Source organism: Opisthocomus hoazin, chromosome 1, assembly GCF_030867145.1.
Source record: "Opisthocomus hoazin isolate bOpiHoa1 chromosome 1, bOpiHoa1.hap1, whole genome shotgun sequence".
Lineage (NCBI taxonomy): Eukaryota > Metazoa > Chordata > Aves > Opisthocomiformes > Opisthocomidae > Opisthocomus > Opisthocomus hoazin.
Genome location: NC_134414.1, coordinates 135,867,882 through 135,895,202, shown reverse-complemented (window position 1 = coordinate 135,895,202; position 27,321 = coordinate 135,867,882). Strand labels below are relative to the sequence as shown.

At 50.5% G+C, this 27,321-nt stretch overlaps 2 protein-coding genes across 3 annotated transcripts in view; both read right to left on the bottom strand.

Moving 5' to 3' along the window:
• Window positions 1-18,273, bottom strand: part of VANGL1 (VANGL planar cell polarity protein 1) — a 37,621-nt gene extending 19,348 nt beyond the window's left edge. For both annotated transcript variants that reach the window (XM_075437110.1, XM_075437100.1), the window contains exons 1-3: window positions 18,188-18,273; window positions 16,274-16,400; window positions 12,879-13,486 (exon numbers count right to left, since the gene is read on the bottom strand). In XM_075437110.1, coding sequence (XP_075293225.1) covers window positions 12,879-13,486; window positions 16,274-16,400; window positions 18,188-18,270 — 818 coding nt within the window. In that variant the 5' untranslated portion in view covers window positions 18,271-18,273. The remainder of the gene's footprint in view (window positions 1-12,878; window positions 13,487-16,273; window positions 16,401-18,187) is intronic.
• Window positions 18,274-18,405: 132 nt separating this feature from the next.
• CHD1L (chromodomain helicase DNA binding protein 1 like) overlaps window positions 18,406-27,321 on the bottom strand; it is a 38,277-nt gene continuing 29,361 nt past the window's right edge. The window contains exon 24 of the transcript XR_012765662.1: window positions 18,406-18,484. The gene's annotated coding sequence lies outside the window, so the exon portion shown is untranslated. The remainder of the gene's footprint in view (window positions 18,485-27,321) is intronic.

The following is a 27,321-nucleotide window of genomic DNA, read 5'->3' as shown; positions in this document are numbered from 1 at the left end:
CATGTGTCCATACCCCCCCAAACACTGGACATCTGAACAACAGTCACACGAATGTCATAAGTTTAAGGAGAGCACCAGCCCGGTTTCTAGCCGCAGATCTGCCCTGTTCTGCCCTGCAGGGTCCAAGACACAGAGCTCTCCAACACACAGACTCTATGCCAAGTCTCACGTTTCGCAAAAACGAGACAAAAACCAGAATCCACACACCAGCTGAGCAATACAGTAACTCACTGCTGATGCAGAAGGGATTTCAATGTATGGGTTTTCTGAATGAGAAGGGGAGAGTAGGATTAATTTTAAGGTTGGGGTTTTTTTGTTTGTCTTCCTCAATAGCAGCCTAGCCCAAACCCTCCAGTATGGACAAAAAAGGGATGGACCCCTGCAAGTCTACTCCTGACATCGCTATTATGTTCTGATCTTTTCATTTGGAAGAGACACTGCGAGTGTGGAAACGAGAGCTTTTAAAACAGAGGATTTTACAGGAGGGTATGACCAAACTTTGGAAAAAAAAAAAATCTACTCCTTTACGTCATTGGACCGAAACAAGCTACTTATTTAAGCCTCCCTGAAGAACCCTATAAAAGTATTCCCAGGAGAGTACTAAGAAGGTGCAGCTACAGAAGTACAGAGTGCCGAGTTTTAGCAGGCAGCTATAAAACCCCAGCAAACCCCTAGGCATGCTCCCATTGCAATCCTCTTTCTGAGAAACTTTCCAGCCTGACAGCTGAGGAACTTAACGGGTCTTCAGGGTACCAGCACACAGGCTGAATGTTTTTTCCCCAGTCACCTTTATTGGTAGAACTTCAAACTTCAATGAATGCTTTCCCAACAGCCACGCTACCCTCACTTCCACTTCTAACAGCTGAAGGTAGCAGCTAGTATAACCGGCTAGGACAAAACCTCACGTCACTAGTGGCCATATACAGTGAGGAGGAGGAGCAGAGCACAATCCTCCCAGAGTGGTCCAAAACATCCAGTAATACCATTTACCAGGAAAAGATGGTCACTGTGTCGAGGTTAGACACAGCACCACACCTCTCTTCCTCAGCAACACAGTGAACATCATCTTTCACGGTATACAGTGCCAAAGGAGGCAAAGATCGTAGGGCCACTTGTTACCCCCGACATCATATTCAACAGACAGAAAATGCAGTAAGAAATAAGCCGCAAAAGCCTGATGGGAGTTTTAGAAGCAACAGAGGTCCCGGAGCACCCGAAGAGCTTCCTATGGGAGGCAGGGGACTTTTCCCAACAAAGGAAAGACTCAAGCCCTCGCTGAGCCTAAGCTTCTTCCCCGGTTCACCATACGGAATTCTAGGATGTCTTATTGCAAGGGGTCAGCCTAGGTAAGCAGCAAGGCTGTCTTCCAGCCCCCTCACAGCAGAGCAAAGGGCAGCTTGTTAGCGTGCGGCAGAGGTACGCTGCACCGATTACCTCAGCCCATCCATCGGGACGGGCGCGTGAGTGTACAACAAGAGCAGCTTCAGGGGCTGCGTCTGAAAGAGCAGCTTGTGGAAGCCCGAGCAGGCGGCGCGACAAACCTCTCCCCCAGAAGGCTGGGGTAGCCAGCTGGCAGAAGAGCAGGCTCCACAGCAAACCACTCGCATCCTCCTACGCCAGGACCGCCTCTCTCCAAGACGAGCAGCATGTGCGGCGGGGTTGTTTTCAAGCACTTACTCACCATGCAGATACCTAACAGAACCACTAAATCTAAAATGGTATAGCTCACCGATCAGCCAGTGGACAACAGCAGCTTTCAGGCACGAACAGCTTGGGCTGGATTTCAACCAGTTCCTCAGACACCAACAACCACATGCAGATACCCCAACAGCTCTCAGACTAGGGACATCCACTTCCCTTTGATCACCCAGAAACACATTCAAACAGGTGAAGGTGCTACTTTCTCATCAAGCAGAGCGTGAGCTCTTGCTACCAGCACCTCATTGCCCCAGGGCCTGCTGCAACACAGAAAGAAAAGATGAGAGCAAAGGCACTGCCCGTGCCTGGCCACGTATTCACCATGTCCCAGACACCCACAGTGAACTGAACCAACGCCTGGCCAGACTTCCACACCACAAGCTCAGCCCTGCACCCTCAGGAGCCAGCAGGAGTTGAACTGGATCTGGAGAGCAGCAGTTACTGGATCCATGTGCTAGAGCTCAGAAAGGGGGTTTCCAAGCACACTGCCAGCACAACAAGCAGTCTGCCTCTACACCACGGTTTTGCAAAGTTGTTGGGTGTCCTCAAGGGAGCTAGTGAGAATACTAACTTGCTTATTTAGGAGGAATAAAAAAATACCCCAACTAACCGTCTGCTTGCACTGCAGCAAAACCAAAGCTGTGAAAGGCTTCCTTTATCTATTGAGCAAATTGGCTGGTTGGGGAGGACGGCAGTGAGAGAAGAGCACAACGGGGACAACTTCAGTGAAAAGATGATGGGAGAAAGCTGCTGCCGAGCTGTCCCCACCAACCTGCACAGCACGGCAGATACAGGCACAGCAGACAGGCGCAGGGGCAAGCCGGCTTCACCTGCGGGTGTTGCGCCCCGCTGCCAGCAGCCCAAGCAGGCTCCACTTGTCCACACCCAACTCCACACAGACCCATGGCCAATCTGAGAGCACTGGGGACACTGCCGAAGCCGATCTTACAGCTAACATCTCCATAGCTGAGCAGACCATTGAGGCCAGTGGGCCCCGTGGAAGGAGACCTGCACTACTCAAGGCAATAATTTAGAGTCCCATCTCACAGCTGGCAATCTGACTCTACAGCCAGCCCACAACAACAAGCTGCCATGGGGTACATAGTGTCTGGCTCTGCACCTTCAGGGATGTGGCCTGGGACATGAGACCTGTCCCGCACGTTTGGGCCACAGCTGGTCTCTGTAGGCCTGCTGGGCAGGGGAAGAGAAGCAAGGACTTGATGGTTTCCTTTCCCCAAGCTCAGCAGAGGAGCACACCTTTTCAGTCATAGCCACGTACCACCAAGGACTGCTCCTGCTCTGCAGGCAGATGGTCCCAATGCATATGCACAACCCACCTCCTCAGGCAGGCAGCAGGACTGCGTCCAGTGAAACCACCACCGCCATGAGAGGATGCTGTCCTGCCTCTTTCCCTCTGCCCTATCACACCTTTCTTCTGCCACCAGAAGCCTTTGAACAGAAGGGCAGTTAAAGAAGGACAGCCTTAAGAACAGACGGGCAGTTAAAAAGACTGCAGAAATTGACCTGGGCTAAATAATCCGGGAAGACAGACACACGCAGAGACTATAAAGCTAGCTATAAATTACCAGCTTCACCATTCAGATCCCTTGCAAGCAGACAGGACTTCTTTGGGAGGGGTGAGGAAGGATCAGACAGTTGACAGGATATTTTTTTGCAGCAGCATTAGTTTAAGAAGTGATGTGAAGCTATGATCAAACCTTTATGTAATTGAGGGGTGTACAGAGTATTCACAAGGGAGGCCTAACCTCTTTCAAAAGTTTCTACACACTTGAGGTTACACTTCAGATTTACGGAGTTTCAAACAAGTCGGGGGGACAGGACGACACCAAGGTGTGCTTCACCTTCTGAACACAGGAGCTGGGAGCAAGCCCAAGAGCCTGCCCTTCATGCAAGAGACAGGCACTTGGTGCAGACGCGTAAGGGATGGAACGCCAGGCTCCCCCGAGCACCCATCAGCCTCCAGCTCCGCTCAAGCGCCTCGGAACCCTGCAGCAGCCGACAACACGCGGTACCCTGCACCACCCCTTCCAGTCCCTGGGAGTAGCATAATCCACGACAGCAATGCATTTCCTCTTCCCAACACACGTATATGCTATGCCTCTGATTAGTCTGAGCCTCAAAGAAAAAAAAATATGCAGGAACTGGCAGGTATGGCAAGAAATTTGTAAGTCTGCATTTTCAAAAGATAATTTAAAGCCTGATCATGCATCTAATAAGGCCAGAGTCTTCAGACAAGGAATTCTTCAAGTTACATTAATAGTTATGAAGTAACTCAGGGTGGGGTGGGGCTTTTTTTGTTTCTTTTTTGGGAAGGGGGAGGCAAAAGGGTGTTGGTTGTTTTTTTTTGAAGTGAAAGCTAAGAAATGCAACTTTAATTCCAAGGAAACAAGAGAAAGCAAGCGTTCAAAGCTGCTGACAGCAAAACTTCAGTGCTGTAATAGGACTTTACACTTAGCTATGGCTGCCATGAAACATCAGTGTTCAGCTCTTGTTCCATCCGCAGCCTGGCAGGGTGCTCTCTCGGGAAAGAGGACCACCTCCTACTTGACCCCCATCAGGGGACGGGATTAACACGGCCAGACTTTGAGCGAAGTTTGCCATTTGAGTCCATACCACAGCTTCAACTTTTTCTAGGATTTCTCGCACAGCACCCTGGAGCGTTATTTCCCTGCAAGCCTACGTGGAAAGGCCTGAAGAGGCAGCATCGATGCTACCAGCCAGCAGACCCTTGCACACAGAGGAATATCAGCTCTCAAACTACAGCCCAGCCCTCCCCACACAGCATCCCTCCACCCCATGGCATCCCCCAGCAGGCTTTACACAAGCAAGAGCCACCTCCTTTTAAAGCCAGCACCCAGCCACCCTACAAGCAACACTGGGGCCGCAGGGACATGGCTCGCAGTTCCGAGCCGAGCATCAGAAATCCAGCCCCAACAAGGATGCAGGCGACCCTGCACCAGAGTCGTCAGCCCCCAGAGCGCAGCTAAGGTCCTTGCTGCTGTGCTGGGAGCCTGCTTTGCTGTCAGCTGGGAAATTGCTCTCCCCAAACTGTCAGCTGAGGTCCCCCCTTGACCTACACTGCACAAGGGGAATTTAAGCACAGACGTTCACTTAACAGGAGCGAGTGCTGGAAGCGGAATCAAGCGATAAGTGAAAACATTGCCCTTGGTTTTGTGGGGGAAAAGAAAAAATCACTACCACCCAGCTCCCTGTTAACTCCTCCTTATTCCTTCAGGGTAGGGTCAAGAATTAGCTTCCAGTTTTCTTGGACATATTACTTGATTGTGCTATATGAGAACTGTAAATTCACAATTTCTTTCACTTTTAACAACAAGTGAGCCTCCTCCTTTCCCCTAAAGGGCACACAGCTCACTCCTTTTCAGGACATTTGTATTTCATTATTCACCACGAGAAATGGATGTCAAAGGTTGAGGGCGTGGATTTTTCTCGCAGCATTTGAAGATAAAAGTATCTTCACAGCCACGAAATTTGTTCAGCAGCTTAGGGAGACCATCTGTCTCTGTGGGTGGTACACACAGGCGATTTGGAGGGCACTGACAGCAGGGGAAAAGAAATTACACGACAAACCCCTTAAGTACAGGGTAGGCTGGAGTGCATGCTGTTCTTGTGCTTCTGGGCAGGGTTGATCCTGAAAGACAAACCAACAAGAAGGGAAATCCCTGAAGATGAAACCAATGGCATTTCCTCCACACCATCTTTTTCAGAAGGACGAAGCCTAGCAGCTCCCCGTTGGGGAGCAAGTCATACCATACTAGCCAGCGGGATTAATAATTGACAGCCAGCCCTTCACTTACAAGTAGGCTTGTAAATTTTTAAAGTATTAAGTATTTGAAAAATGTGAGACCGCTCCAGGGTGTAACAATCACCCTGCCCCACTCACCGCTGCTGCCCGGTGCATCTGCAGGAGCGCAGCAGGACGGGCACCTGGGCTGCGGTCTGAACACGCTCAGCTCCACACTCCTCCTGGTGAAGGGGAGAGGTGGGGTCTGCACAAGGGGCAGCGGGGCTGATCAAAGATGAGGAAAGCATAAGCAGAAAGGAAAGAGGCTGGGAAAACGCGCTCCTTTCAGAAAAGCAGAGCCCTCCCAGGCTTTGGAGACAGGCTTTACCACATCAGAAACTCCCAGATGAGTTGTGCATGCAGTCAGATACCGGACTGGACGGTCCATCCCAGATTTTCCCTTCCCCTCTAATGAGAAGCATCTGGCACTCCTGGAGCCTGCTGTTCACTGCTGTCACAACCAACCACCCTCTTAGCGAGGTGTTGCTCTGACCCAAGTAAGATGTCCTATCTGGTCTTTGCTGACAAACACACCCCCAGCACCATCAGACAGACCCTCGTAAAACAGAACAAGGCATCGTTCCCATAGCTCATCTGGAGCATCGAAGGAGACCGCTCCCTGCTCAGCAGACAATGGCACGCATTTTTTCAGAGGCTACTGGACAATTCCCTTCTCCAATTCCAAGGGCACCCTCATGGCAAGAGCAATCAGGTGAACCCCTCTATGAGGCACCATCCTCCTGGAGCCGAGGCAGCAGACACAGGCAGGAGGGGCAAAGCTATGGCTTGTGACTAAGAATGCAGTTGGAAATCTTTTCCCATTAAGTCATTACAAGTTCAGCCCCAAGTCAGGGCTTCCTTCCTTGCTCCATGGCTACTCCACAGTACGGGGTGTTTGAAGGGTGTTCCTGCCCAACTGCCCATGCCACACAACTGTGAACACAGTCCTGGCAAGCTCAGGAATGGGAGTATGGGGCAGCAACCCAGCTGTGGAGATGGTAAGTTGCAAAAATGTGGTTGTAAACACCTAGTTATGTGCAGTGCTCCTGGGAAGACACTGCCTTGGAGGTCACAAGTCTGACACCTCTCAGTTAGTGCTAAAGCAGCTGCTTTGGAGCAGACAGCTCAGCTTCTTCAGGAGCTTCACACTTGCAGATGCAATTAGCACCCATTTAGCCAGCTACCGTAGAACCTCCCAGGAGGGAGACTATTTAATGCTGCTGCTCTTCAGGTTTGGTGATGAGCAGTTGGGGGGGGGGGGGAGGGTAGGCAGTCACACAAATGCACATCAGGGTGCCTTGTACACATACAAGTCTTAGGAGGAGCACTGAAGGAACTGGGGCTGTTTAGTCTGGAGAAGAGGAGGCTGAGGGGAGCACTTATCACTCTCTACAACTGCCTGAAAGGAGGCTGCAGTGAGGTGGGTGTTGGTCTCTTCTCCAAAGTAACTAGCGATAGGACGAGAGGAAATGGCCTCAAGTTGCATCGGGGAGGTTTAGATCAGATATTAGGAAAAATTTCTTTACTGAATGGTCAGGCATTGGAACAGGCTGCCCAGGGAGGTGATTGAGTCCTCATCCCTGGGGGTGTTCAAAAAACGAGTAGATATGGCACTTCAGGACATGGTTCAGTAGGAATGGTAGTGTTGGGTGGATGGTTGGACTTGATCTCAGAGGTCTTTTCCAACCTATGATTCTAAGGTTTCAGGACAGAAAAAATGTGTTCAGGAATGAGGCTACCTTCACACAGGCTCGAGGGTCTGGCGACAGAGCTGCTCTGCAAAGTTGCCAGTCCGTGGAACGTGCTGTTCCAGGAAGCTCCCCTAATCAAGGCAGCAGGAGAGTTCACAAGATCTTTTGCTACAGAACAAGCTAAAAACTCTTCAGCACAATCTCATCACAGTGTTTGTCACTATGGAAGCTGGTGAGGGCTGAAGAAACGCCGAGGAGAAAGGAGTGTAATCCCTCCAGTCCCCCGGAACGCAGACCAAAGAAACCGCGTACCGGGTAGAAGGAAGAGCGCCCAAGCTGAGTGCCTCCTCCAGCAGGGCTTCACGGAGCAGGCACAGCATCGCATCAGCGCTTGTTCTGCAGTCCCGCTTCTGATCACTCGACTGGAAACAGAAATAGCCCTCAAGTGTACGGCGATCAGTCACACTACAAATGACCAATGCAATTAGACACACATTATGAAGCTCCTTCACCAGAAACCACGGAGCTTTCAGCAGCTCTTGCCTCAGGCAAGAGATCCAGCTTCCTAAACCCACGGTTAAGCCAATATACTTCACCACGCTAGAAACAGGAAGAAAGGGGTCTATATGCCACGGAAGCTTTCCTTCTGGAGGTAGGGAGATTTTAGGACAGCATAACCTAGAGAGAAGTGTTGGCACACCTCCAGGCAATAGCACTCTACAGTTCAATTGCTGACCAGCTGATCTCCATTAGAAAAATTTCACCCTTGATAAGGGGAGGCATATTTTGAGCAACATCTTGTTGCAAGATCAGATATGCAAGGCTTACAAATGCAGACTGGAACATGAAGAAGCTTATTCCCACTCCTTAGCCCTCTATGCACTCCCTCACTGCCCCAATGGCGCCAAGGGACACAGACAAGAGAGTGCTCATCAGATCAGACCAGTAAATACTGACAGCCTAGAGATCAGTTTTATAAGCAGTAGGTTCAACAGATAGAAGACTGCCAATCCAAAGCAGCTGGGTCAAAAGCAGCATCAGCTTCCACCACAATTCTGTTTCAGCTCTGGTTTGTATTCAGGTAAGGGCTCACACACCACCCAAGAAACAGCTACCCCACTGCCTGCAGCTCAGCTGGGAGACAGGCTGAATGCTTCCCCCTCCCACAAAGCATGCATGCATCCACTTGGTTTTGTGAGCAGCTGCAAACCATGAGATTTCTCAGTCAGATATTGATAGCTCCTGCAGGGAAGGACAGGCTCTTCAGAGGCAGGTACCTGTTTCGAGAAAGCAGCAGCTCCCTTCCCAGATTTTTCAGCCACAGTTCAGCAAACATCCATCCAAACGCAGGTGGGTAACACGGGTACAGGCAATGCTCTAACAGACTTTCTCCATACCAAGTCGCTATTCCCGAGTATTAAACTTCTCTTGATTAGATAGACAGAGAACAACCACCAGCTCACAGCCATCTGCAAAAGCTGTACCTCGACTCCAAAGGCCTCCCCACTAGCTTCCCAGCCAGCTGGTTCACACAGGCAAGCCCATGCCAGGAAGGACAGAAAAGCAGACTGAAGCTCTCAGTACTTCATACAGCCTGACACATGATGAACCATCACGGCCCTGCTCCTCATATCCCTCCTGCAGGGATGAGCAAGACCCACTCTCAGACATTTCTAACCTCAGAAAACCAACACTACACTGGAGCCCAACATTCAGTCGATGTGCAACATGAGTAATTACCACATCGTGTTTGAAGCCATTCATTTTCTTGAGCTGTCTAGACTAGCAAAGCTCTAGGGTGGGAAAAAGTATTCACTGGAGAGGAAGGGAATATGTTTAGCACCCTAGCTACAGGAAAGGAGGGTTTTCTCCAGCAGCACCCTTCCTACATACTTTCTGAGCCATCCAGAAGTAACTGAACTGTGGATGACAAGTGCCATCGGTATCCCTATCAGTAAGGACAAACCAAAGACTCAGCTGCAAATCCAAGCCTCAGCTCACAAAACTATCAGCCTTTCAACAGACAAGTTACCTACTGTCACTCTCCCCCACCTTTGCTTCCTTTTGTTGTTGCTTTCAAGTCTCACCAGCATCCCCACCCAACCTCTCTCACATTTTCCCAGGCTTGACCTTTCCTGCATCTGCACCATTCCCTGCTCTTTACCCATACGTGCCACCACAAAGCATTCCCCCTACGTGGCAACCCTTACTACCAGGAGCAGCAGAGCAGTCAGTGAGCTGAGACTTGGCACCACATTCCTTGGTACTCCAATTCAGTTTCTACCTCCCTCCCAAGCCCCTGAATCGATGCCAAAGGGAACGCTCCTTCTGGCAGTCAAGTCTCCCAGAAGAAAAGTTACAGCCAAAGTGCTGGGGGCGGGGCCAAGCCAGCCTATTAATAGGTTGATTATAATATGAATTTGGGGAACTACTCCCAAATATGCTTACCCTCCTGGACCTAGGGCCCTCAGGGGTGGAGTGGAATACCTAACTCAGCACTTTCAGCTGCTTTACTATGTTTGGAGCCAGGGAGGGTGGAAAATCCTGTCTGTACCCTGCCTGGCAAAAACACGGTTTTCCAGAAGGGTGGCTGAACTATTGTTTTCTTCCCTTCCCCCCCAGAAAGCCCGTTTTCCTCACACTTACATAGCAGCTCCCTCTGACACATCAGACAAGACCTAGAATTTGAAAGCTTCCACCTTGGATTAAAAAGGTTGATAACAACTTTCCTGCGGAAAATTCAGAGCTACTCCAAGAAGCAACACTGAACAAGCTAAGATGTCTCAAGAGCCTTCTCGCCACCAGCTCCTCAGGAGCACACTGGACTGTTGAGGAAGACAGACTCCATGGACAGCTTGGGAGCAAAACTTTTAAGATATTTGGGAGCATGAAGAAGACAAAAGGCTGGACCGAGGTAGCAAGATTTTGACTGTCCTTGCATGTCTCCACATTCTCCCATCAACAGACCTCCCATTCCAGCCCTTTGCCTCAGCCAGAGAGCCCTCCAGAGGCAGAAGGCAGCCCCCTGTGACCCTGACCGACATTTCCGTAAAGGTCTTGACATGCTTGTCGGTGCAACTTTGCAAAATTATGCTGCAAAAAGTGTGAAAGAGTTCCCAGATTTCTCATGTTTTGCATAAACATCTCGCAATCCTAAGCCTTTCAAAGTTGAAGGAGATGCCAGCAGCACTCACTTCTTATTGGGGCCACTCTGTATCAAGACCAGCAGCTCTTACCATTTACACACAAGTAAATCTCCCTGTTGCTTGTAGAGAGAGAATGAACCCTCTGCTAGTTGGGAGGCACGTGGCCACTGATCACACCTACACAGTTCTACCTTTACATTGGTAAAGATGGAAAGACACACAGGCTTCAGAACATGCGCCAATACACGTTATACTCACCTGTCAGAAACTAAGAAAAAAGCCACACTAGTTTACCATTATTAGACACACTTGACAAGACTCTCCTTTAACACAAGTGACTGAAGCATCTACATGCGACATGGTTTGGATTCAATATGCCACAGAAAATTGCAATCAGCTTGCCAACAAATGAGAAGTTGTTAATTTTTCATACACTCAGATTTTACCCTAGGTTTTACAACTCTTTGCTGCCCTCGCATCACCCAAGGCATTTCAAAACCTTGCTGCAAAGAGAAAATTGGAAAGAACACCATTTCTAACACGTGTGTTATTAAATATTTAGGCCTTGATTCTTGACCAAATTCTTTGCCTCCAATGGCAAGGTTACCTATATGGTTAAAGCCAGGCATGCAGACTTTGGCAGGCGTATGATCTTAACTTCTCTGAACACAAACCCACAATCTACCACCAAGCAACCGGCAAACGCTCTCAAACCAAACCTGCACACTCTGCGTGTGTATACAGGCATATACATACATGTACTGAATTGTCTGTGCAGAATTCACTTCAGAGACAACTGCCCCAGCACACCAAGGCACAAAGCTGTGGCACAGGGGAACTCTTTGGTAGTCATGTCTTCATCTCCCTAGTCTTAAAGGCTACGCTGGATCCATCATGTATCACAGAGGAATTTTTAAGTTAAAAAAATACATAGATACTGGTTTCACAAGCAAACCAGCAGAGATTAGTTCATTATTTTAAACCCTGAATGTGACCTTTCACTAAGTCAATGGGAGCACTTCCATTACAGAAGAGGGGCTCTCCTTCACATTTTACAGAGAAGGAAGATAATAGAGTCCAGACCTAGCTCACCTAAAAGGCCTTGAATTCTTCCATTAAGCCAGAACAACATCCAGACTTGAGCTTCAACCACTAAATCTACTTCAAAGCAATTCCATTGCTAAGCTAATAGCTGCAGGAGACTGTTCCTACACCCACTTAAACCAGCAGACACTAATCTCTCTATCTGCAATAGATAGGCATGCCACAGGGGTCTGGACAGGATAAGCAGAACAGATGTTTAAGTGCACATACAAGAATCATCTTCAGAGCTCAGCTGCTGCTTCACAGGGTACAGGAACTAAGAGATTGCTGAAGAGCTTCACAGGACATGGGAACCAAGGAGACTGAGACACTCGTCCTTTCTTGTACCTTTGCTGAGGGAAGCATTAAACCCAGAAGGAAGGAGCAAGCAGGCATGCATGCATCATGTCTATAGATATTGCACAGCTCCCAAACACTCCCAGACACATCTGTCCCATCAAACTGATCCATACCTATGACAAAAAAAGCATCATGCTGCACAACCAAAAACATCATGCTGCAACTGCCAAAAAAGCACCTACACGTGCCCCAGTACTCGTTAAAAATATTATTCACAAATGCCTGAACTGCTGGGAGACTTTGGCTGCATCAAGGCAACTGCTTCAGCAGGACTAAACGCTATTTCCCTCAAGCCAGCACAAAACTACGGAAAACTGCTGATCTTAGAGAGAAGGAAGGAGCCCCCAGTCACTAGAAGCTGCCTTCAGATGCCACGGTGCAGCTATCTGGCCAAGTCCTTCCAGGCAGCCCCAGCCTGCCACAGCAGCAGGCTTCAGAGCACAAGCATTTCAACCGGCGGCAACAGGCGCACCCAGGACCCAACGGACAGTGCTCGATCCGACCCCAGGGACGTTTAGCCAGGTTACCTGCACAACTCTTGGCTGCACAGGGCAATGAGGACGAATGCATTTTTTCACCAGCACGTTAGGTTGCTGAATGTTTTCTCACATGGGGCCACCAACTTCTTCCTCCAGCCGCTGCCATGCAGACCGCCCTAAAGGGCTGCTCTCATCGGGGTGCCCAGCCCACGCAGCCGAAGAGCACCAGCGAGCCCCAGCCACGGAAGGAGGCCTCTCCCCTTTCCTCCTTCATTGCTCTCTGTAAGGAGACAGAGCAAGAAGCCCAGGATCTCAAACACAGATCTTGTCAGGCTTAGCCCGACAACCAGCCTGAAGTTGTGCCATCAGCTCTTTTCTTTTACAGGAACGTACAGGACTCCTCTGAAGCACGGATGACCCCTCACACGCTCACAGAGGGGAAGGGAGGTTCGGTTTGGTAGCTTTGGAGAGACCACAGGACTCCTCTGATGAAGGATTCAGAAACCAGTGAAACCACACGTACAAAACCAGCTGACGCTCTGCACTACAGCGCAGCCCCATTTCTCAACACCACTGGACTTCAAGGGCTTGTACCTACCTCAGGTGCCCCAAGCTGTAGTACCGCGACTCTCCATCCGTTGACCGAACTACCTTGACAGTGAACATGGGCTGCAGCTGCCGCAGCTCCAGCAGCACGATGGCCAGGTAGTGAATGAAGAGCAGGGCATCCACCAGAGACACCGCGTACTGCACTATTCCTTGGTAGTTCGTGTCCTTCGAGTCCAAGATGCGAACGCCATAAAAGAGCCAGTAGGAAAACACAAACAGGAATATGAGGACCAACAGAAGGGCCCGAAACACAAACACCCTCGGTACATCTGCCTTGGGCTGGCGGAAAAACAGAGCCCAGGTCCCAATCAGAAGAATGAGGAGTTTAAACGCCACAGAGATGAACAGTCCCTCACAGACAGTACCACAAGGCTCCAGATCATCCCGCCACAGGATCTGGGGTAGCAGAATGAAGGCGATGGGGGTAAGGAAGACAAGGAGTCCAAGAACAGCTGCCACTGTTAAGCCCAGGTAACGTTTGCAGTCCAACCCAACGCTGTCCTCCAGATCCTTACTGATCCGGGCAATGTCCTCCTGGGAAATGCTGTGCTCAGAGGTGCCTGTGATTGCTGTTGTGGTCTCACCCCAGTTGTCGTCCTGAGGGAGGAAGAGATAAACAAAAATAATACTGAAACAATCAGGTTATTCCTTCCAGGTCTTCTACTTATCTTGCCTGAAAAGAGATTGCTACGACTGACTTCAGTCCCAGAAAAAAAAACAAAATAGCAAAATCAACGCTGTCAATATATTTAATAATCAACCCTGAAAACAAGCAAAGGTTTGGAAACAACAGCAACTTGCCCAAACCAGTGACTATAAACATGAGGTGTTAAAAACCTGTAACCGTAGAGCATGTGGCTCAACTTGCTACGCTGCTCATTGTACCCCAGAGGTTCCTCTTCCAGCACACTTAACGAGTAATATCACATAACTCTTGGAAACTGCAGTAATCGTCAGTTCCCATGTGCAGGGCAAGGGCTAGCACTCCTCCAGCCCACAAACTCCGCAGTGCAAGCGCACCACAGAATCACCTGGAAGGGGAACTTTCCTTTCAGTGTTTCAAGCCAGTTGTTGTTGTTACACAATCAAAAACATGTTCACACATTATTTTCCCAGCTGTAACAGAAGCAACCGCACTTCCAGCAAGTTCCTCCACTGTGTTTTCTTTTCTTCTCCTCTACAGCAGAGCTGCCCTCAATAGCTGACATTCTAATAAAAGTTTAGTTAACCCAACAAATCACAGGTAGGCACAGAGGATATTTTCAGGTATGGGACTTTAAGTTTAAAGGAAGCTGGACTACCAAGCAGCTCTGGTATTAGAATCCAGGACATTGTCAGAGCCACAAAGAAGCTTACCTGAAATATAGATGCCATATAGTCAAGGTTCAGATTACATTATGTTTCTGAAAGTCTCATTTCTTCCCTAGCTAATATCAGAGGACTTCTGCAAGCTAGTTTTCCCACCCCACGATGCCTCCAATTGCTGGTTCCTGGTGCTGGCACAGCCAAAGACTTACGCTGACATGTATGGATTTGACTCACAGCTGCTGCTGGCGTGACTCATGCACATGAAGACTCCTGATGCTTCCCACAAAGACACACCAAACAGCAGCGATGCACGAGCTTTGTTGCTTGGCACCTAGCACCTTTGTAGCTGTAACACTCATTCAGAAGCGAGCCTTTTGCTCTTCCTCCTACCCTCCCGAGTGTATCTTCCTGCAGCCTGTGTCACTACTAGGATTTATGCCTTTCTCCAGACTTCTGCAGCTACACATGCTGATCAAAGCATTTTGTTTTAAAGAAACAGGCATAATTTTAAACCTTTATTCACTTCTTTAAAAGAGTTAGAGGAAAGAGTCTTCCAGAATCTTTGTGAAGGGAGTAGACAGGGGCAGCACGACTGCTTTGAACAGTGATTTAACTTCTACTGCACTCCAAGACATGGATACCTCCCATGCCTAGAGCAGTAGGGTTTTGAGACAGACCAACCACAGTCAGCATCTTGAATTAATGAGGGTTTTTTGAGTCACTTCTCACCAAAACAGAGGCCCCAGAAGAGATATCTGCATTGTAGTATATCCTAAAAGGCAGAATAGTCCTATCACATTTCTCTCTTTGCCAGTGTTTCCAGTAAAGCAATCTAAGCATTTCAACTATTTGATGTTTATGCATGAAATAGCTCTGCATAGCTTCTTCCATTTGATGAGCTGAGAAACTGTGCAGAAGAGAGAAGGGACAGAAACAGCACAGCAGCTTAAGGCTACAGCCCTGAAGACAACAGGCAACCCTAGTCTCAGTCTACCCCTTGTAACAGTTCTTCCCACTTGAAGTGGCAGAAACAAACAAAAAAAAAATGTGCAGTTATATGCAAATACAAGTCTAAATCTCTAGAGGTACAAAGTTGCTGGACACAACCCACAGCACCCTGCTCCCTAGGGGAAAAGTCTTGCTCGTGCATCAACTTATGTTGCTTTGGCTTTAGTTCACATTGAGGAGGTCTGCATAAAAAAAAAAGGGCTTAAAAATTCACCAATACCTTTAGATCTATTTGAAGTAATAGCTGCGACTCAAGAAAACAAGCACCTGAATACAAAATACCAAATGGCAGTACATGAAGTGGGCCCACCTGTAGCTACAAGAATACGAAGTACTACCACACACAGTTTGGGTGGAAACTGGGCACTGATTTCTTTCTCAAAGGGCAGAAGTAGAGCCCCACATCCGAGGATTAATACACCCCAAATCCAGCCCAGGAGGCACTGAAACACCCTGCACTCTATGTCTTGCAGCATCAGCCGTTCTTTCAAAATGAATATGCACCTTCACATCAACTGCTAGAGCAGGGAGAGTGCTGGATCCATCCTAGGTGCAACCTACACCCAGCGTTATTTCATTATTTATTTAACCCAATGTTAATACACCAGCTTTCACTGAGTTCACCCTCTTTCCCAGTTATTTTGCACTAGTTTTAGATTTCTTGCCTCCCTTCCCTACTGGGATACTGATCCTAATGTGCTCTACGCAATTATCTAAAGCAAATCCTGCTTAAAAACAGAAGTGCACATACAGGTGTAAGGGTTGACCTGAATAATACACAGTGAGATGATGACATCAGATGTTTCTATAGAGCTTGGCAGATGACGCTCTGGAGACAGAGGCAAATTAGTGCCCCAGGAGTAGTCACTGGTTCTGTCAAAAATAACGCTCTCAGAAGATGACGGAACTGATCGAGACCTTGGCTTTGTGCATGAATAAAGGGTGCCTGTAAGTAATAACTCTGCACTAACGGCATGTGAGCAACACTTATTTCCTACCCGTGTGCCGGTAAGTCATATGCTCTGCTCCAGAAACCACACTCCACGTTTGCTTTCGCTCCCTCCTTACCTGGCCCTCCTCTGCCCGAGAGGCATCGTTCCCAAGCAGCGGCTCTGCAGGAGGCGTCTGGATGGTGACCGACTTCTCAGACCGACTGCCATCTTTGCTGCGCGGCGATTTGTGCCTGTCCCGACTCCTTTTCCAAACAGAGCAAGAGGAGAATAGCGTTACCAGCTAGTTTCTGGAGCAGGGCCTGGAACCTGCTACATTTCCACTCCAAGCATTAGGTCATAGCCATGCTTGCCCACCTCTCGATCGACGCTGACTCAGTCTGTGACAAAACAAGCTTTGAAAGAGGTAGCAAGCAACCTTGCCCAGAGCAGCCTACAGCCTGGTGGCTGGGACAGCCTACCCTCTCAGTAACTGAAGAGGGGAGCAAAGGAGACAGGCGTACATCCCCACCACCTCATCTGCTCTTAAAACAGCTTCTGCCAGTGCTGCACTTGAAAGGGAAGCTTGCGGTCTCCCAACAACTGGTAACTCCATCTGGGATTAATCGGTCTACGCAGCCTTCCACCTGCAATAAAGCGTCTCACAGGAAGATGTTCAGTTAAAATTGATCAAGACTGCTTTAGTTCCTGCAAAGTAGAGTCTTGTCAACTAGGACCTTAATGTTGTAGGACAATTGGTGAAGTTTATTTCCACTGATTAATAACCCCCAGTTAACCTCTTACAAACGCAGCAAGAACATCAAGGGTATCAGGGTAGTGCTTACTTCCAGAGTACCCTTGTAGACCTCACAGCTTCTCACCTGGGAATGTCTCAAGATGAGTTAAGCCCCACTAATCTGCTCACCAATATTTCCCTCCCCCTTCCTACCAGGACAGGCAAGCAACCTTTGCACCAGAGACCCTCACTGCGCTCAGGGACCAGCCTAAAGCTCGGGAGCTTCCCCTGTCCCAGCTCTGCTCTCTCCGTTGCATGTCTCTTGGAATTACCAAAGCCTAAAGGTTTCATGGGATGAGACTTTTTCCCATTCACAGTAAGAGGCTCTAGGATTTTGTATGTTGTTTTGGGAACTTCGAATGCATCTTTCCACACAGCGTTATAAGCTTCAAAGGGCAATCCATATTGGGGGCAGGGGTGTTAAAAAAGAAAAGGAGAAAAGGCAAACAAGAGATGTTTGTAACTCAGTAACTGGACTGTGAGCAAAAAGACTTAAATTTCATGGAAGAATTATGTTTCCAGCCACACAGGATAATGGCTTCTGAAATGCAAAGTTATTTGGGACAAGCTCAGTTCTAAGTTGCAAAGACTGTAAGTGGCACACATTTTGCATGTAAAACAATGATGATGGAAGGGAAAAAAGGATAATGTTGCCAAGTAATCAGAAGTTTTAGAGCAAGATGGTTTTTGAAGCTGCTGAACTACCACAACAGAGAGGACTTGCTATTCAAGTTCAGAAAAGTCTGGCTTCTAATCCAATCAATGCTGATAAAGGACTTGTTGTGGACTCAAGTACCACTCAAATTCTATTAAAAAACCCAGGACACCAGGGTAGCCAGGAGGAGGTGGGGAGAGATAGGAAGTGTTATTGTTATACAGTAAAGAAATGGCATTAGAAGAGAAAACAATCGGCAAATTTCAGTTTAGGAAGTCTGACACATCTTCTCCCCAGAGACTCTATTCAACCCTCCTACTTTAACAGCAGAGTTAAGCAATCTTTTCCTTCTGCCGGCGCTCTCCCAATCTTTCTGGCCACACATGACCCCAGCGCTCATCCAGCAGCTTGAGTATCATTAAATTAGCAGCATTATTGCTTCCAGTCTCCTCACAGAGTTCCTTACGAGAACTCTCCACATCTATTTCCTCCAGAGCTGTGGCCCCACTGATTTCATCCTAGCTTACAAATTTTATTTTTTTTTTCTACAGGACACGTCCTAGCTTAGAGAAGCAAGTAACTAAAAATACACATTTCCTTACCCTTGTCTGTGGGCTTTTTTGGAGTGACCTGAGTAGTGGGAGTACCCCGAATATGTTGATTCCGTATCCATTGCAGCAGACATCGGATCTACACGGAAGGGGCGAAGATTTTACTTAGAAGATGAGTTCCTGGTGCTCCTGAGGTGGAGTCCGTGGTGAAAGTGCTTTTCTGGGTTCTCTTTTCTTTGCCTCTCAGTCATCCGTGAGGTCTGGTCCACAGGGAGCGAGTGAGCTTCATTTACAAGGAATCCCGTCAGAGGGGAGGGAAGGAACTGTGCTCAGCTCCTCATACTCGACCTATGGAAAGAGAAATGGGCATGCAAGTGCACTCTAAGCAAAGCAAAACAGCATTCCTACTGCGGCGATTCCCTCATCCTGGCCACACGTCACCACTCCTCACGTTGTGCCCGATTTGCAAGCTTGTCCTGGCCAATATCTCACTTTCCAGTCTAGAGAAATACGTGCACTTGTAGAGCTTTAAATAAGCTGATAATATATCTCTGTTTTGCAAAGTCTAGCCCAATTCATCTCAAAATCCAGACGAAATGGTGTGACCTGGAAAAGACAGTGACTTGGAGAAGGCTCCACAGTGTAGACACAGAAATTCGCCCCCAGAAACAGCACCGGACTCCACTTCCACACCCCCACCTCTTCACCTGTGTGACGCACAGCCCACACCCCTCCGCATCCAAATCGGCAGCATTACAGCATATATAGGGGGAAGGGGTGGGGGGTGAGGGCGACTTGCTCAGGAGAAATGCAGGAGAGGATCAGACCACCACGTCTGAAGCTGCTTTGTTTCCACAAGTGCAAGGTGTGCCCATTTTACAAGCACTAGTTGCTGCACAACCAATCGCACTAAAAGCACCTGCGTCTCTTCGTAACCTTTGCCTCCAGAAGCTAATTTGGGCCTTGAAGAATTAAATTTTATTAAAAATTGTATCTATATATACACATACTAACAACACTGGGGAGAGCTGATGAGAGATCACGTCTAGCTTACACAGGCCAACACTTCTTGCAGCGTACTTCCATTTGGAACAGCAGCTGAAGGCCCATCCACAACGGGCAGAAGAGGGCCATGTTTTTTGGGACAGGAGCAGGGTGACATCAGAGCAATTCCTGACAGCGACACCTCAAAAACTCTGAACCTTGCGGGGAAGAAAGGCAGAAGCCAAGCCGCTTTCCAAACCCACACCCCGCGCGAGGCGAGCGGACAGACGGAAAGGCGGGGAGTCGGTCACCCGTTTGAGGAACGCGTGCGAACGGCGACGCGGTGCAGGCGGAGGCACCCGGGCACAGCCCAGCGTCCGGCACGCAGAGACTGCTCACGTGCCTCCTGCCCAGCCGATCGCTGCCTCCAGCCAGCACTGGTGCAACGGAGGGCTGCAGCCACGCTGCACTTTCAAAGTGGGCAAAAGACCGCTCTGAAATTAAATTAGATCCCTCCATTATTTCCTGCTCACAGCAGTTTTCAAAGCTGTTGGCAATAAACCACTGCTTTCCACCCTCTCCCTCCCCAAACACAGAGGGACAACAACAGAAGTCGGGCTTTACACTTGGCCAGCTTTTCTTGCCAGCCATCAGATTCCTCCACTAACACCTCCAGAAAAGCCTGCAAGCGAGCAGAGAGCTCTACCACACGCAAGCAGTGCCAGAGAACCAAGTCTTCTCTCCACAGGGTTCCTTGGCTGGCGGCGCAATCTCCGCGGAGGACGTAAAGCAGCGTTCCCGCTAGTGCATCAGGAGCTGCAGGTATTTGCACAACGCTTGGGCTTGCCAGGACTCTTGGAAAGGAGAAGGCGGGACGGGGGCGACCTTTTGTGTACTGGAATTCCCAAGCACTAAGGGCACATTGTGCCCTGAGAAAGCTCCTTAAAGGCAGCCCAGAATCTATGGAGGACAAACAACTGGGAATGAAAGGCCTGGTTTGGGGAGGGGAGGAATGAGGATGAATTTAAACACAGCAAGACACAAAGCCAAGGCACGGCACAGTTTGGAAAATGGCATCATTACTGTAGCAGGAATAAAAATCCCCCAGCCTGGGACACATGATGTTAACACTCGTTAACTCCCTAGACTTGCACGCAGCCTGCGCTTATGGCTCCAGCAACAGGCTGGGACTCATTAAACCCGATTTTTACCTCTGTCCTGCCAGGCAGCCTTGGAAAAATCCCTATTCTGTGTCTGTCCTTCTCCAATAAATGGAGGTGAGGCCACCACCCCCCTTGCCTTCAAAAAGCACTGATACCAATATAAGAGATGGCTACCCAGGACCTTACAAACCAGGAACACCCTCAGCTGTACAAAAGGTGGTAACAAATATTATAGACTTAAACCACTGACTGTTTGTGATGTTACTGGAGTCCCCTGGAGAAAAACTACTAACTTCAGAAACACATACCACCCCATTACAGGAATAGTGAAAGGAAGGAGAGCTGTCGGCATACCTCAGTAAGAAAGAGTTACACATTTTTCCTAGGCTTTTAGGAAAGTATCAACTCCCAGCCTTTTCCTCTAACCACATAACAGAATTTCCCCCCAACTCCCAGACAGAAGAATGAGAGCCAAGACAGGGACTGGGAACAGAGCTCCTGTTCTGACCTCTCTCACTCCCAGTAGCATGGTCACACTTCCTTGGAGATGTCGGAGAACATTTCAGCAGGTAGAGGCTGCTGTGGAAATGCAGGAACCGCAAACAAGCAGTGCCCATCTGATGGTGGGCGAGGCCAGGCAGCGCTGGGCACCAGGCACAGAAAGCAGACTCATGGGAAGACCAACACAAGAACATTAGGCAGGCTGGATCATGCCAACTTTCATTTTCTGTGTAAACACGACCAACAGTTTTGACACAGCTCTGTGAAAAGTCAACATGAAGGGCCCCAAAAAACGTTAAGCTTCCTGGATTGTTGTCAAAAGCAACACGATGAACCTGGGACCCTGCACCACCTCCTGGCCCTAGCTGCAGGATACACTGGTGGCTAAACTGACCTTCCCACCAAGGTGGCTACAGGGCTTCTGGGAACAAATTATTTCTGCCCAACTCCAACTGGAAAATGCACAAGACCACCAGCCCAACTGAGGCTGATCTTCAGCAAGGCTTCCTTGATTTGGCCAGCAAAGGATAGCCTGGGCTGCTAGCTAGACACCACTCCCAGTCCGAGCAGAGATGGAGAAACTGAGGAAGGAGGAGCACAGTCCACACACACACTCCTCATAGCCAAGCCAAGCAGGTTACCTACCCCCCAGTCTATTTTACAGCAGGAAGGAGACCAGCCTTAACCCAGAAAAGCTTCTGGAGCTACTGGGGAGGAGGCAGAGAGGGAACCAAAAGACAAATAACATGCTAAACTACGTCTCCGGGTTGCAGCTCTTTCAGTGGCATAGGCAGAAGTCAACCACGGATCAGCCACCACCCCAACAGTGCCCACCACTAGAGCCTGAGCAAAGTTAGAGAAGAGAAGCTGTAAGTGTATCCTACATAGCACAGCCATACCCAGACTAATAAGCACAGCCTTTAAAGACCTCCACTACTAAACCACTATTAATGATGATTCTTACCCCACCCCTCTGGGCAAGGACAACTGCGCTGCCTGAAGAAGCAGTCCCATCATCTGAAGCCTCATCCCTCCACAAACAAGTGGGAATTGAGAGCCAAATTTAGCCAACTGAAACGGCTTCACAAAAGATCATTACATCTCGCAGGACGCTGCTGAAGGCACGGTCTGTTTGCAGAGCTTCTGGCCCTGTGTGAAAGCAAGCTCCTTCGGCCTGAGGGTAGAGTTGCACTGTATTTCAGCACTGACAAGAAAGCTGGTGTAAGTAGCTTCCACCTCCCCACCACGGTTCACCACTCTCGGTTGTGTCAACACACGTCTCGGCGAGCAAACAGCACCGTCGGGAAAACAAAGCAACAGAAAAATCCCTTTTCCCCCCCTCTCGCCACGCTTTTGTCTTGGATCCTTTCCGTGACCTAGTTCACGGCACAGCCCCAAGGAGCAAAACCAAGACCAGTGTGAACAGCAGCACGAGCGACCAGCGAGAGGGGAGACGGGATGGCCTCCCCCGCTGACACCGACACGCTGCGGAGCCGCACGCCCAGCACTTCGCTCCCGGCGGGGCTGGCACTCCCACTTCGCCTTTCCTGTGCTCACCAACACAGAAGGATGCCAAGTACCAGATGGAAAACAATGCTAAGGACGCCCCGAAGGAAATTTTGGGACCATATTCCAGCAAGCAGGATGTCTGCGTCCTGCATGACAGCAGAGAAACGCAGTTAACCCCAGAATACCGCAGAGATCACTGTAATTACAGTTTCTACGCAGCTACACAACTCGTTGTAACTCCCTCTTTTCATACAAACATAAATCTCCAAAAAGAGCTCTTTTGAATCGCTATTTTCCATGCTGGAAGCCCAATCCCGTTTCCAATGAAGTTCGCTTTGTGATCGTCTTCAAGGGAGCACAATTTGGCTCCCAGCCCAAGGGGAATTTAAAAGAGCAAGTTACATCTTTAAATCAAAGAGGGAAAACGCAAACAAGAGCGCTCTTTTACATCCCATGCTTTCCCGAAGAATTTTCCCCTGTGAAGTCGAGGCAAATAACTCCCAGGCTGCTCAGCTTTGAAATCCTTGTCTGTACGGTTTCAGTCTTACCCCATTTAAAGCTTGCAATCAATTAGAGTTGATTTACCAGTCGGTTCATGAAGTTACATATATTTGGAAGTGCCATCTGGAGCACAAGCAGCCACAAGCGTCCGCGAGGACGCGCGCGCACTCGGCTCTGTGCGTTGTCGGCCTCGCTTGTTAAACTGCACCAGCTGTCTATAGGGTAACGGATGCCCACGAGCTATCGCGCCGAGAAATCTTTTTCTCTTCGTTTAGTGAAACGAAGAGCTTTACAAATTAAACACACAGAACCCCAAGAGCTAAGCAAGGGGATAGTCTTAGGGTTCGAGGGCAAAAATAATTAAAAGGTGGCCAAGCAGCGAGGAAGCCTTCCAACTCGGCTGCACGCTACGGCTGCAACGTATTCCTATTATTCACCTCAGAAAAACGAGACAAGTTACGTAACTTGCTACGTTGAACTGCATATATAGTAAGACCTATGAGCAATGCCACAGGAACCCTTTGCTTTTGAATTTCCTGAGCAGGCCCCAATCCAGCAATGTGATCTGTAAGCACAGAAGTCCACTCATGCTAATCTACTCGCGGAGCCAAGGCTTTCAGTTTTAACAGCCAACGAGCTTTGGGAAACAAGGTTTTTCCAAAAGCTTTCTACTTATTTTTGCATGTCATTTAATAAGGTTAATATTGGCTTTCAATGTATATATAAACCAGGGATTTTACTCTGTGGCGACGGCTCTTGATTTGCAAGCCCCTCATCCTAAAAAAATTTTTAGTAGTCAGCAAACTCAAGCCCTCTAGCAATAGGTTCTCATATCTTTTGCTTCTCAGAGGCTTCTTAGAAAGATTTCATAGGCCCCCAGGAATTTTCAGCCCCTAGGCTGAAAAACATTAGTCCACGACACGGATATGTCAAAAAGAAAAGTCACCTGGTTTATCGAAGCAATCCACCTACATGTTTAATCAGAACATGCAACAACACAGGTCTGAAGACACAGCAGGGCTGTCTCAACGGACAGCAGAAATGCCCAGCCAAAGCCACCACCCAAGCAAGCAGCGTTCCCAAGCAGTAAGCCCCAGCCTCTTGCCTCCCTGTCACGCAGCTGGAAGCTGGGAAATTCTCTGCGTGCGACCCATCGGTCAAGTACCTCCCTGGAGGATGTCCTTTGCCCACCTCAAGAACCTGCACTGTCCAAGTCTCTGGAGCACCACCAGCATTCAAGTCTGCCATGCAAATTACACCTCAGACCGGTGAAAGCTTGTGCTCCTTGCTGTCTCTCCTGTGTCACCAGACCTTCAAGAGCACCTCTCAACCCCAGAGGCACACAACATGGTCAAAGGTGTTGTGGCCTCATCCTCGTGATATCAGAGCACCTGGGATTGTGCACAGGAACACAGTTTTTCCACACAGACCTATGAAGCCCTACAGCCTTACTGAAACGGACAGGGGGAAATACTTTTGCAAGACTCTTCAGACTCTACCTATCCAAGCAGAGAGCACTCGTACCTCCTTTTCAAAGTTTACTTCTAGCCATAACACTTAGATACTGCGATAGCGTCACAGGCTATAAACTGTAAAAAGGTTCTCTACTGAAAGTGCACCCCCTCCTTTAGGATACTGCATGTCTTCCTGCATTTTCTATCTGAATTTAAAGGGCAAAAAGTCTACAAACCCTGATCAAATCCCCAGTACACAATACAGTGGGACTCCACATTATAAAGCCTCCCTCCTCCTGCTTAACCCTGTACAACGCCATTCTGACCTTGCAAGGGGAAAGGGCAAGGGTGTTGACCTCTGAGGAAATAACTGCTGCTTTTTAATTTGACCCAAATCAGATAGTTCCGAAGTAAAGGCTAACGAGAAATTAAAAGAAGTCGTAAGATAGCTTTCAGAAGGGTTCATTTTCTCCTTCCCCCAAATTCCCCAGTGACAGTACCAGATACGGAGGAGCACGACACTGCTTGTGCCCATTACAATTGTCGTTTCCCACCAGCAGAACTGGACATCACCAGTTCTCCACTCGCGCCGGCCTCTCCAGCCCCTACGCAGCAGAACGCGCCCCACCGCAGCAAAGCCACATTTCTGACATGGTTCTTTGCTTCGGCTGTCAGAGGTGGGGGTGGATGGAGGGCAGGCTACCACAACAGCACAACACGCAGTTCTGCTAGGACAACTGCAGGCATCTTGATGGCATTTTCCTAGCACGATATCCTGGTCTCCCAGCGACAGTCAGCCCTCCCCAGGTGCACATATCCACAAGACAAGGGCCACGAAGACACTGCCACCACTAACCAAAACCACAGGGAGCTGCTGCAGGCTGATGACAGTGGACAGTTCGACACTTGCCTGGGTGGTTCCAACACGGGCTGGAATCCTCCCAAAATTTCAGCTGACAGGGAGCATTCTTACGGGATGCTTTCTGCAAGGCTCTACTCACCATTTATATTTCAAAATTAAACAAGCGAGAGGATCACAGAGCCAACACTGGTCCCATACTTGCAGCCAGCTATACAGCCAAACCCCAGCAGAGGAGAGGAGCCAAGCATGGTCAGAACAAAGCTCTTCAAAGACGGCAGAGCACTGCTGAAGCTCCCTTCTCCACAGCTCCTCTCCTCGAAGTCAGGACGCCCCGGTGACGGGCTCAAAGGCAACGATACCACGGAATATACTGCTGCAACATCTTAACTTGCTCTTCCAGGCAGCGTGGTTTCATTTCTTAACTCTTTGTAGCTGCAAAGCTCCCGTGGGCAGGTCGCTATTGGCAAACCCAGGGCCAGACAACCCGCACGGCTTCCGAGCGCGACAGAACGGCCGAGCCTGCCTCCCCCGAGCAAGCACCCCGCCGCCAGCCCGCTCTGCTCCACAGACCCCGCAGCCAAGGAGCTCAGCCCTCGGCACAAGGGAGCTCCTCCACAGCCCCGACAGCCCCCACGACACGAAAGCAGTGCTGTTCCCCAGCGTGCCGTCACCGGAGCCGAGAAACAGGGGGGGACCCCTCAGCCCCGCACTCCCGAGGCGCAGCGGGGACCCCCCTCCCCGGTCGGCCTTGGGGCGGGCGGCTCCCGGCTGCTATGCCCAGAGCGGCCGGGGACGAGCCCGCCCCAGCGGGCTCGCCGCGGGCGAGGGCAGCGCCGAGGCTGCCCGGCAGAGCCCCGGCCGGCGGGAGGGAGGGACGGAGGGAGGCCCGGCGGCCTCGCCGCGGGAACCGGCGCCCAGCCGCCCCGGGCTCCCCGCAGCCGGCACCACCAGAGCGCAGCCGGGCTCTCCGCAGCCCCGGCCGGGTGGAAGGGACACACGGAGCCCGCCGCCGGGCGCGGAGCCGCGGGGGCTGCCCCAGCGCTGCTCCCGCCGCCCCGGCCCGGGGAGCCCCGGGGCAGAGCGGCGGCGGCGGGGTCCCGGCGGCGGGAGGGCGTGGGGGAGGGCGGCCCCGCCACCGCCCCCCGCACCGCACCCGCACCCGACTCCGGACGGACGGACTCACCTCCCTCCCGCGGCCACCCCATAGCCGCTCCCGGCACCGACCCGCCGCTCCGTGCCCCGCCACCTTCCCCCGGCGGCGGCCGCCGTCGCTGCTGCCGCCGCTTTCCGCTTCCTGTGCCCGGCCCCGCCCCGCCCCGGGCAGGCCCCTCCCCTCCCGGGGAGCGGCCGCCCTCGCCTGCCCCGCCGGGGCCGCCGACCCCAGCCCCGCCGCAGCACGGTGCTGCCCGCCCCGGCACCTCACCGCCGGCGCCTTGGCTGCAGCCGTGCCCGGTGGGGGCTCACCCCTCACCCCTCCGCGGCGCGGTGTCCCCCTTCGCACCTCTCCCTGCCCCGCTCCGGAGCCCCGCAGCCCCTCCGAGGCTCGGCGCTTCGGCTCTCGCCCACCCGGCCTCGCCCCTCTCCTCCGGCAGACTCTGCCCAGTCCCTCCGAGCTCGCCCATGCCTGGCAGCCAGGCGCCTGGGTCCTCTCCAAGGCCAAACGCATCGCTGGGGGCTGTAACGCTCAGCCTTCGGGCTGCTCGGTCCGCTCCTCCACCCGCACGCTTGGCCCCTGGTCACCAGAGGTCTGCGGAGAGGTAGGACCTCCTGCCCCGCAGGGAGAAGGGCCTGGCTCGCCCCATGCCTCTGACGGGCAGACCGGGCTGCCCGAGGTCTGCCGTGGGCTCCAGGCTCCTCACACCGCTTGCTCTGGGCAGCTGGGGAGGGACGGGCAGAGTTCTGCATGCCGTGCAGGTCACCTCTCCTCTGTTCCAGTGTTGCTCCTTTTTCATTTCTGGGTTGTCTTACTCTTTAAAAATCGTTGTTTTCACGGCGTACAACAAACCTGCAGCTGGGAACGCATGAAGAAATCCACACCTCCCAGGTTCCAGCCCTGCGCTCTCAACTACTCAGGAACAACCCAGTCCCCAAAGGGGACAAACGCAGAAGACACCAAAGTTCTTCCTATCAGTTTCTGCGCTGGGTTATTGCGGCTTCTCTAGATTGCATCTTTTATGTCTCCCCTCGTATTGCCCTCAGTCCCTTTTTCCA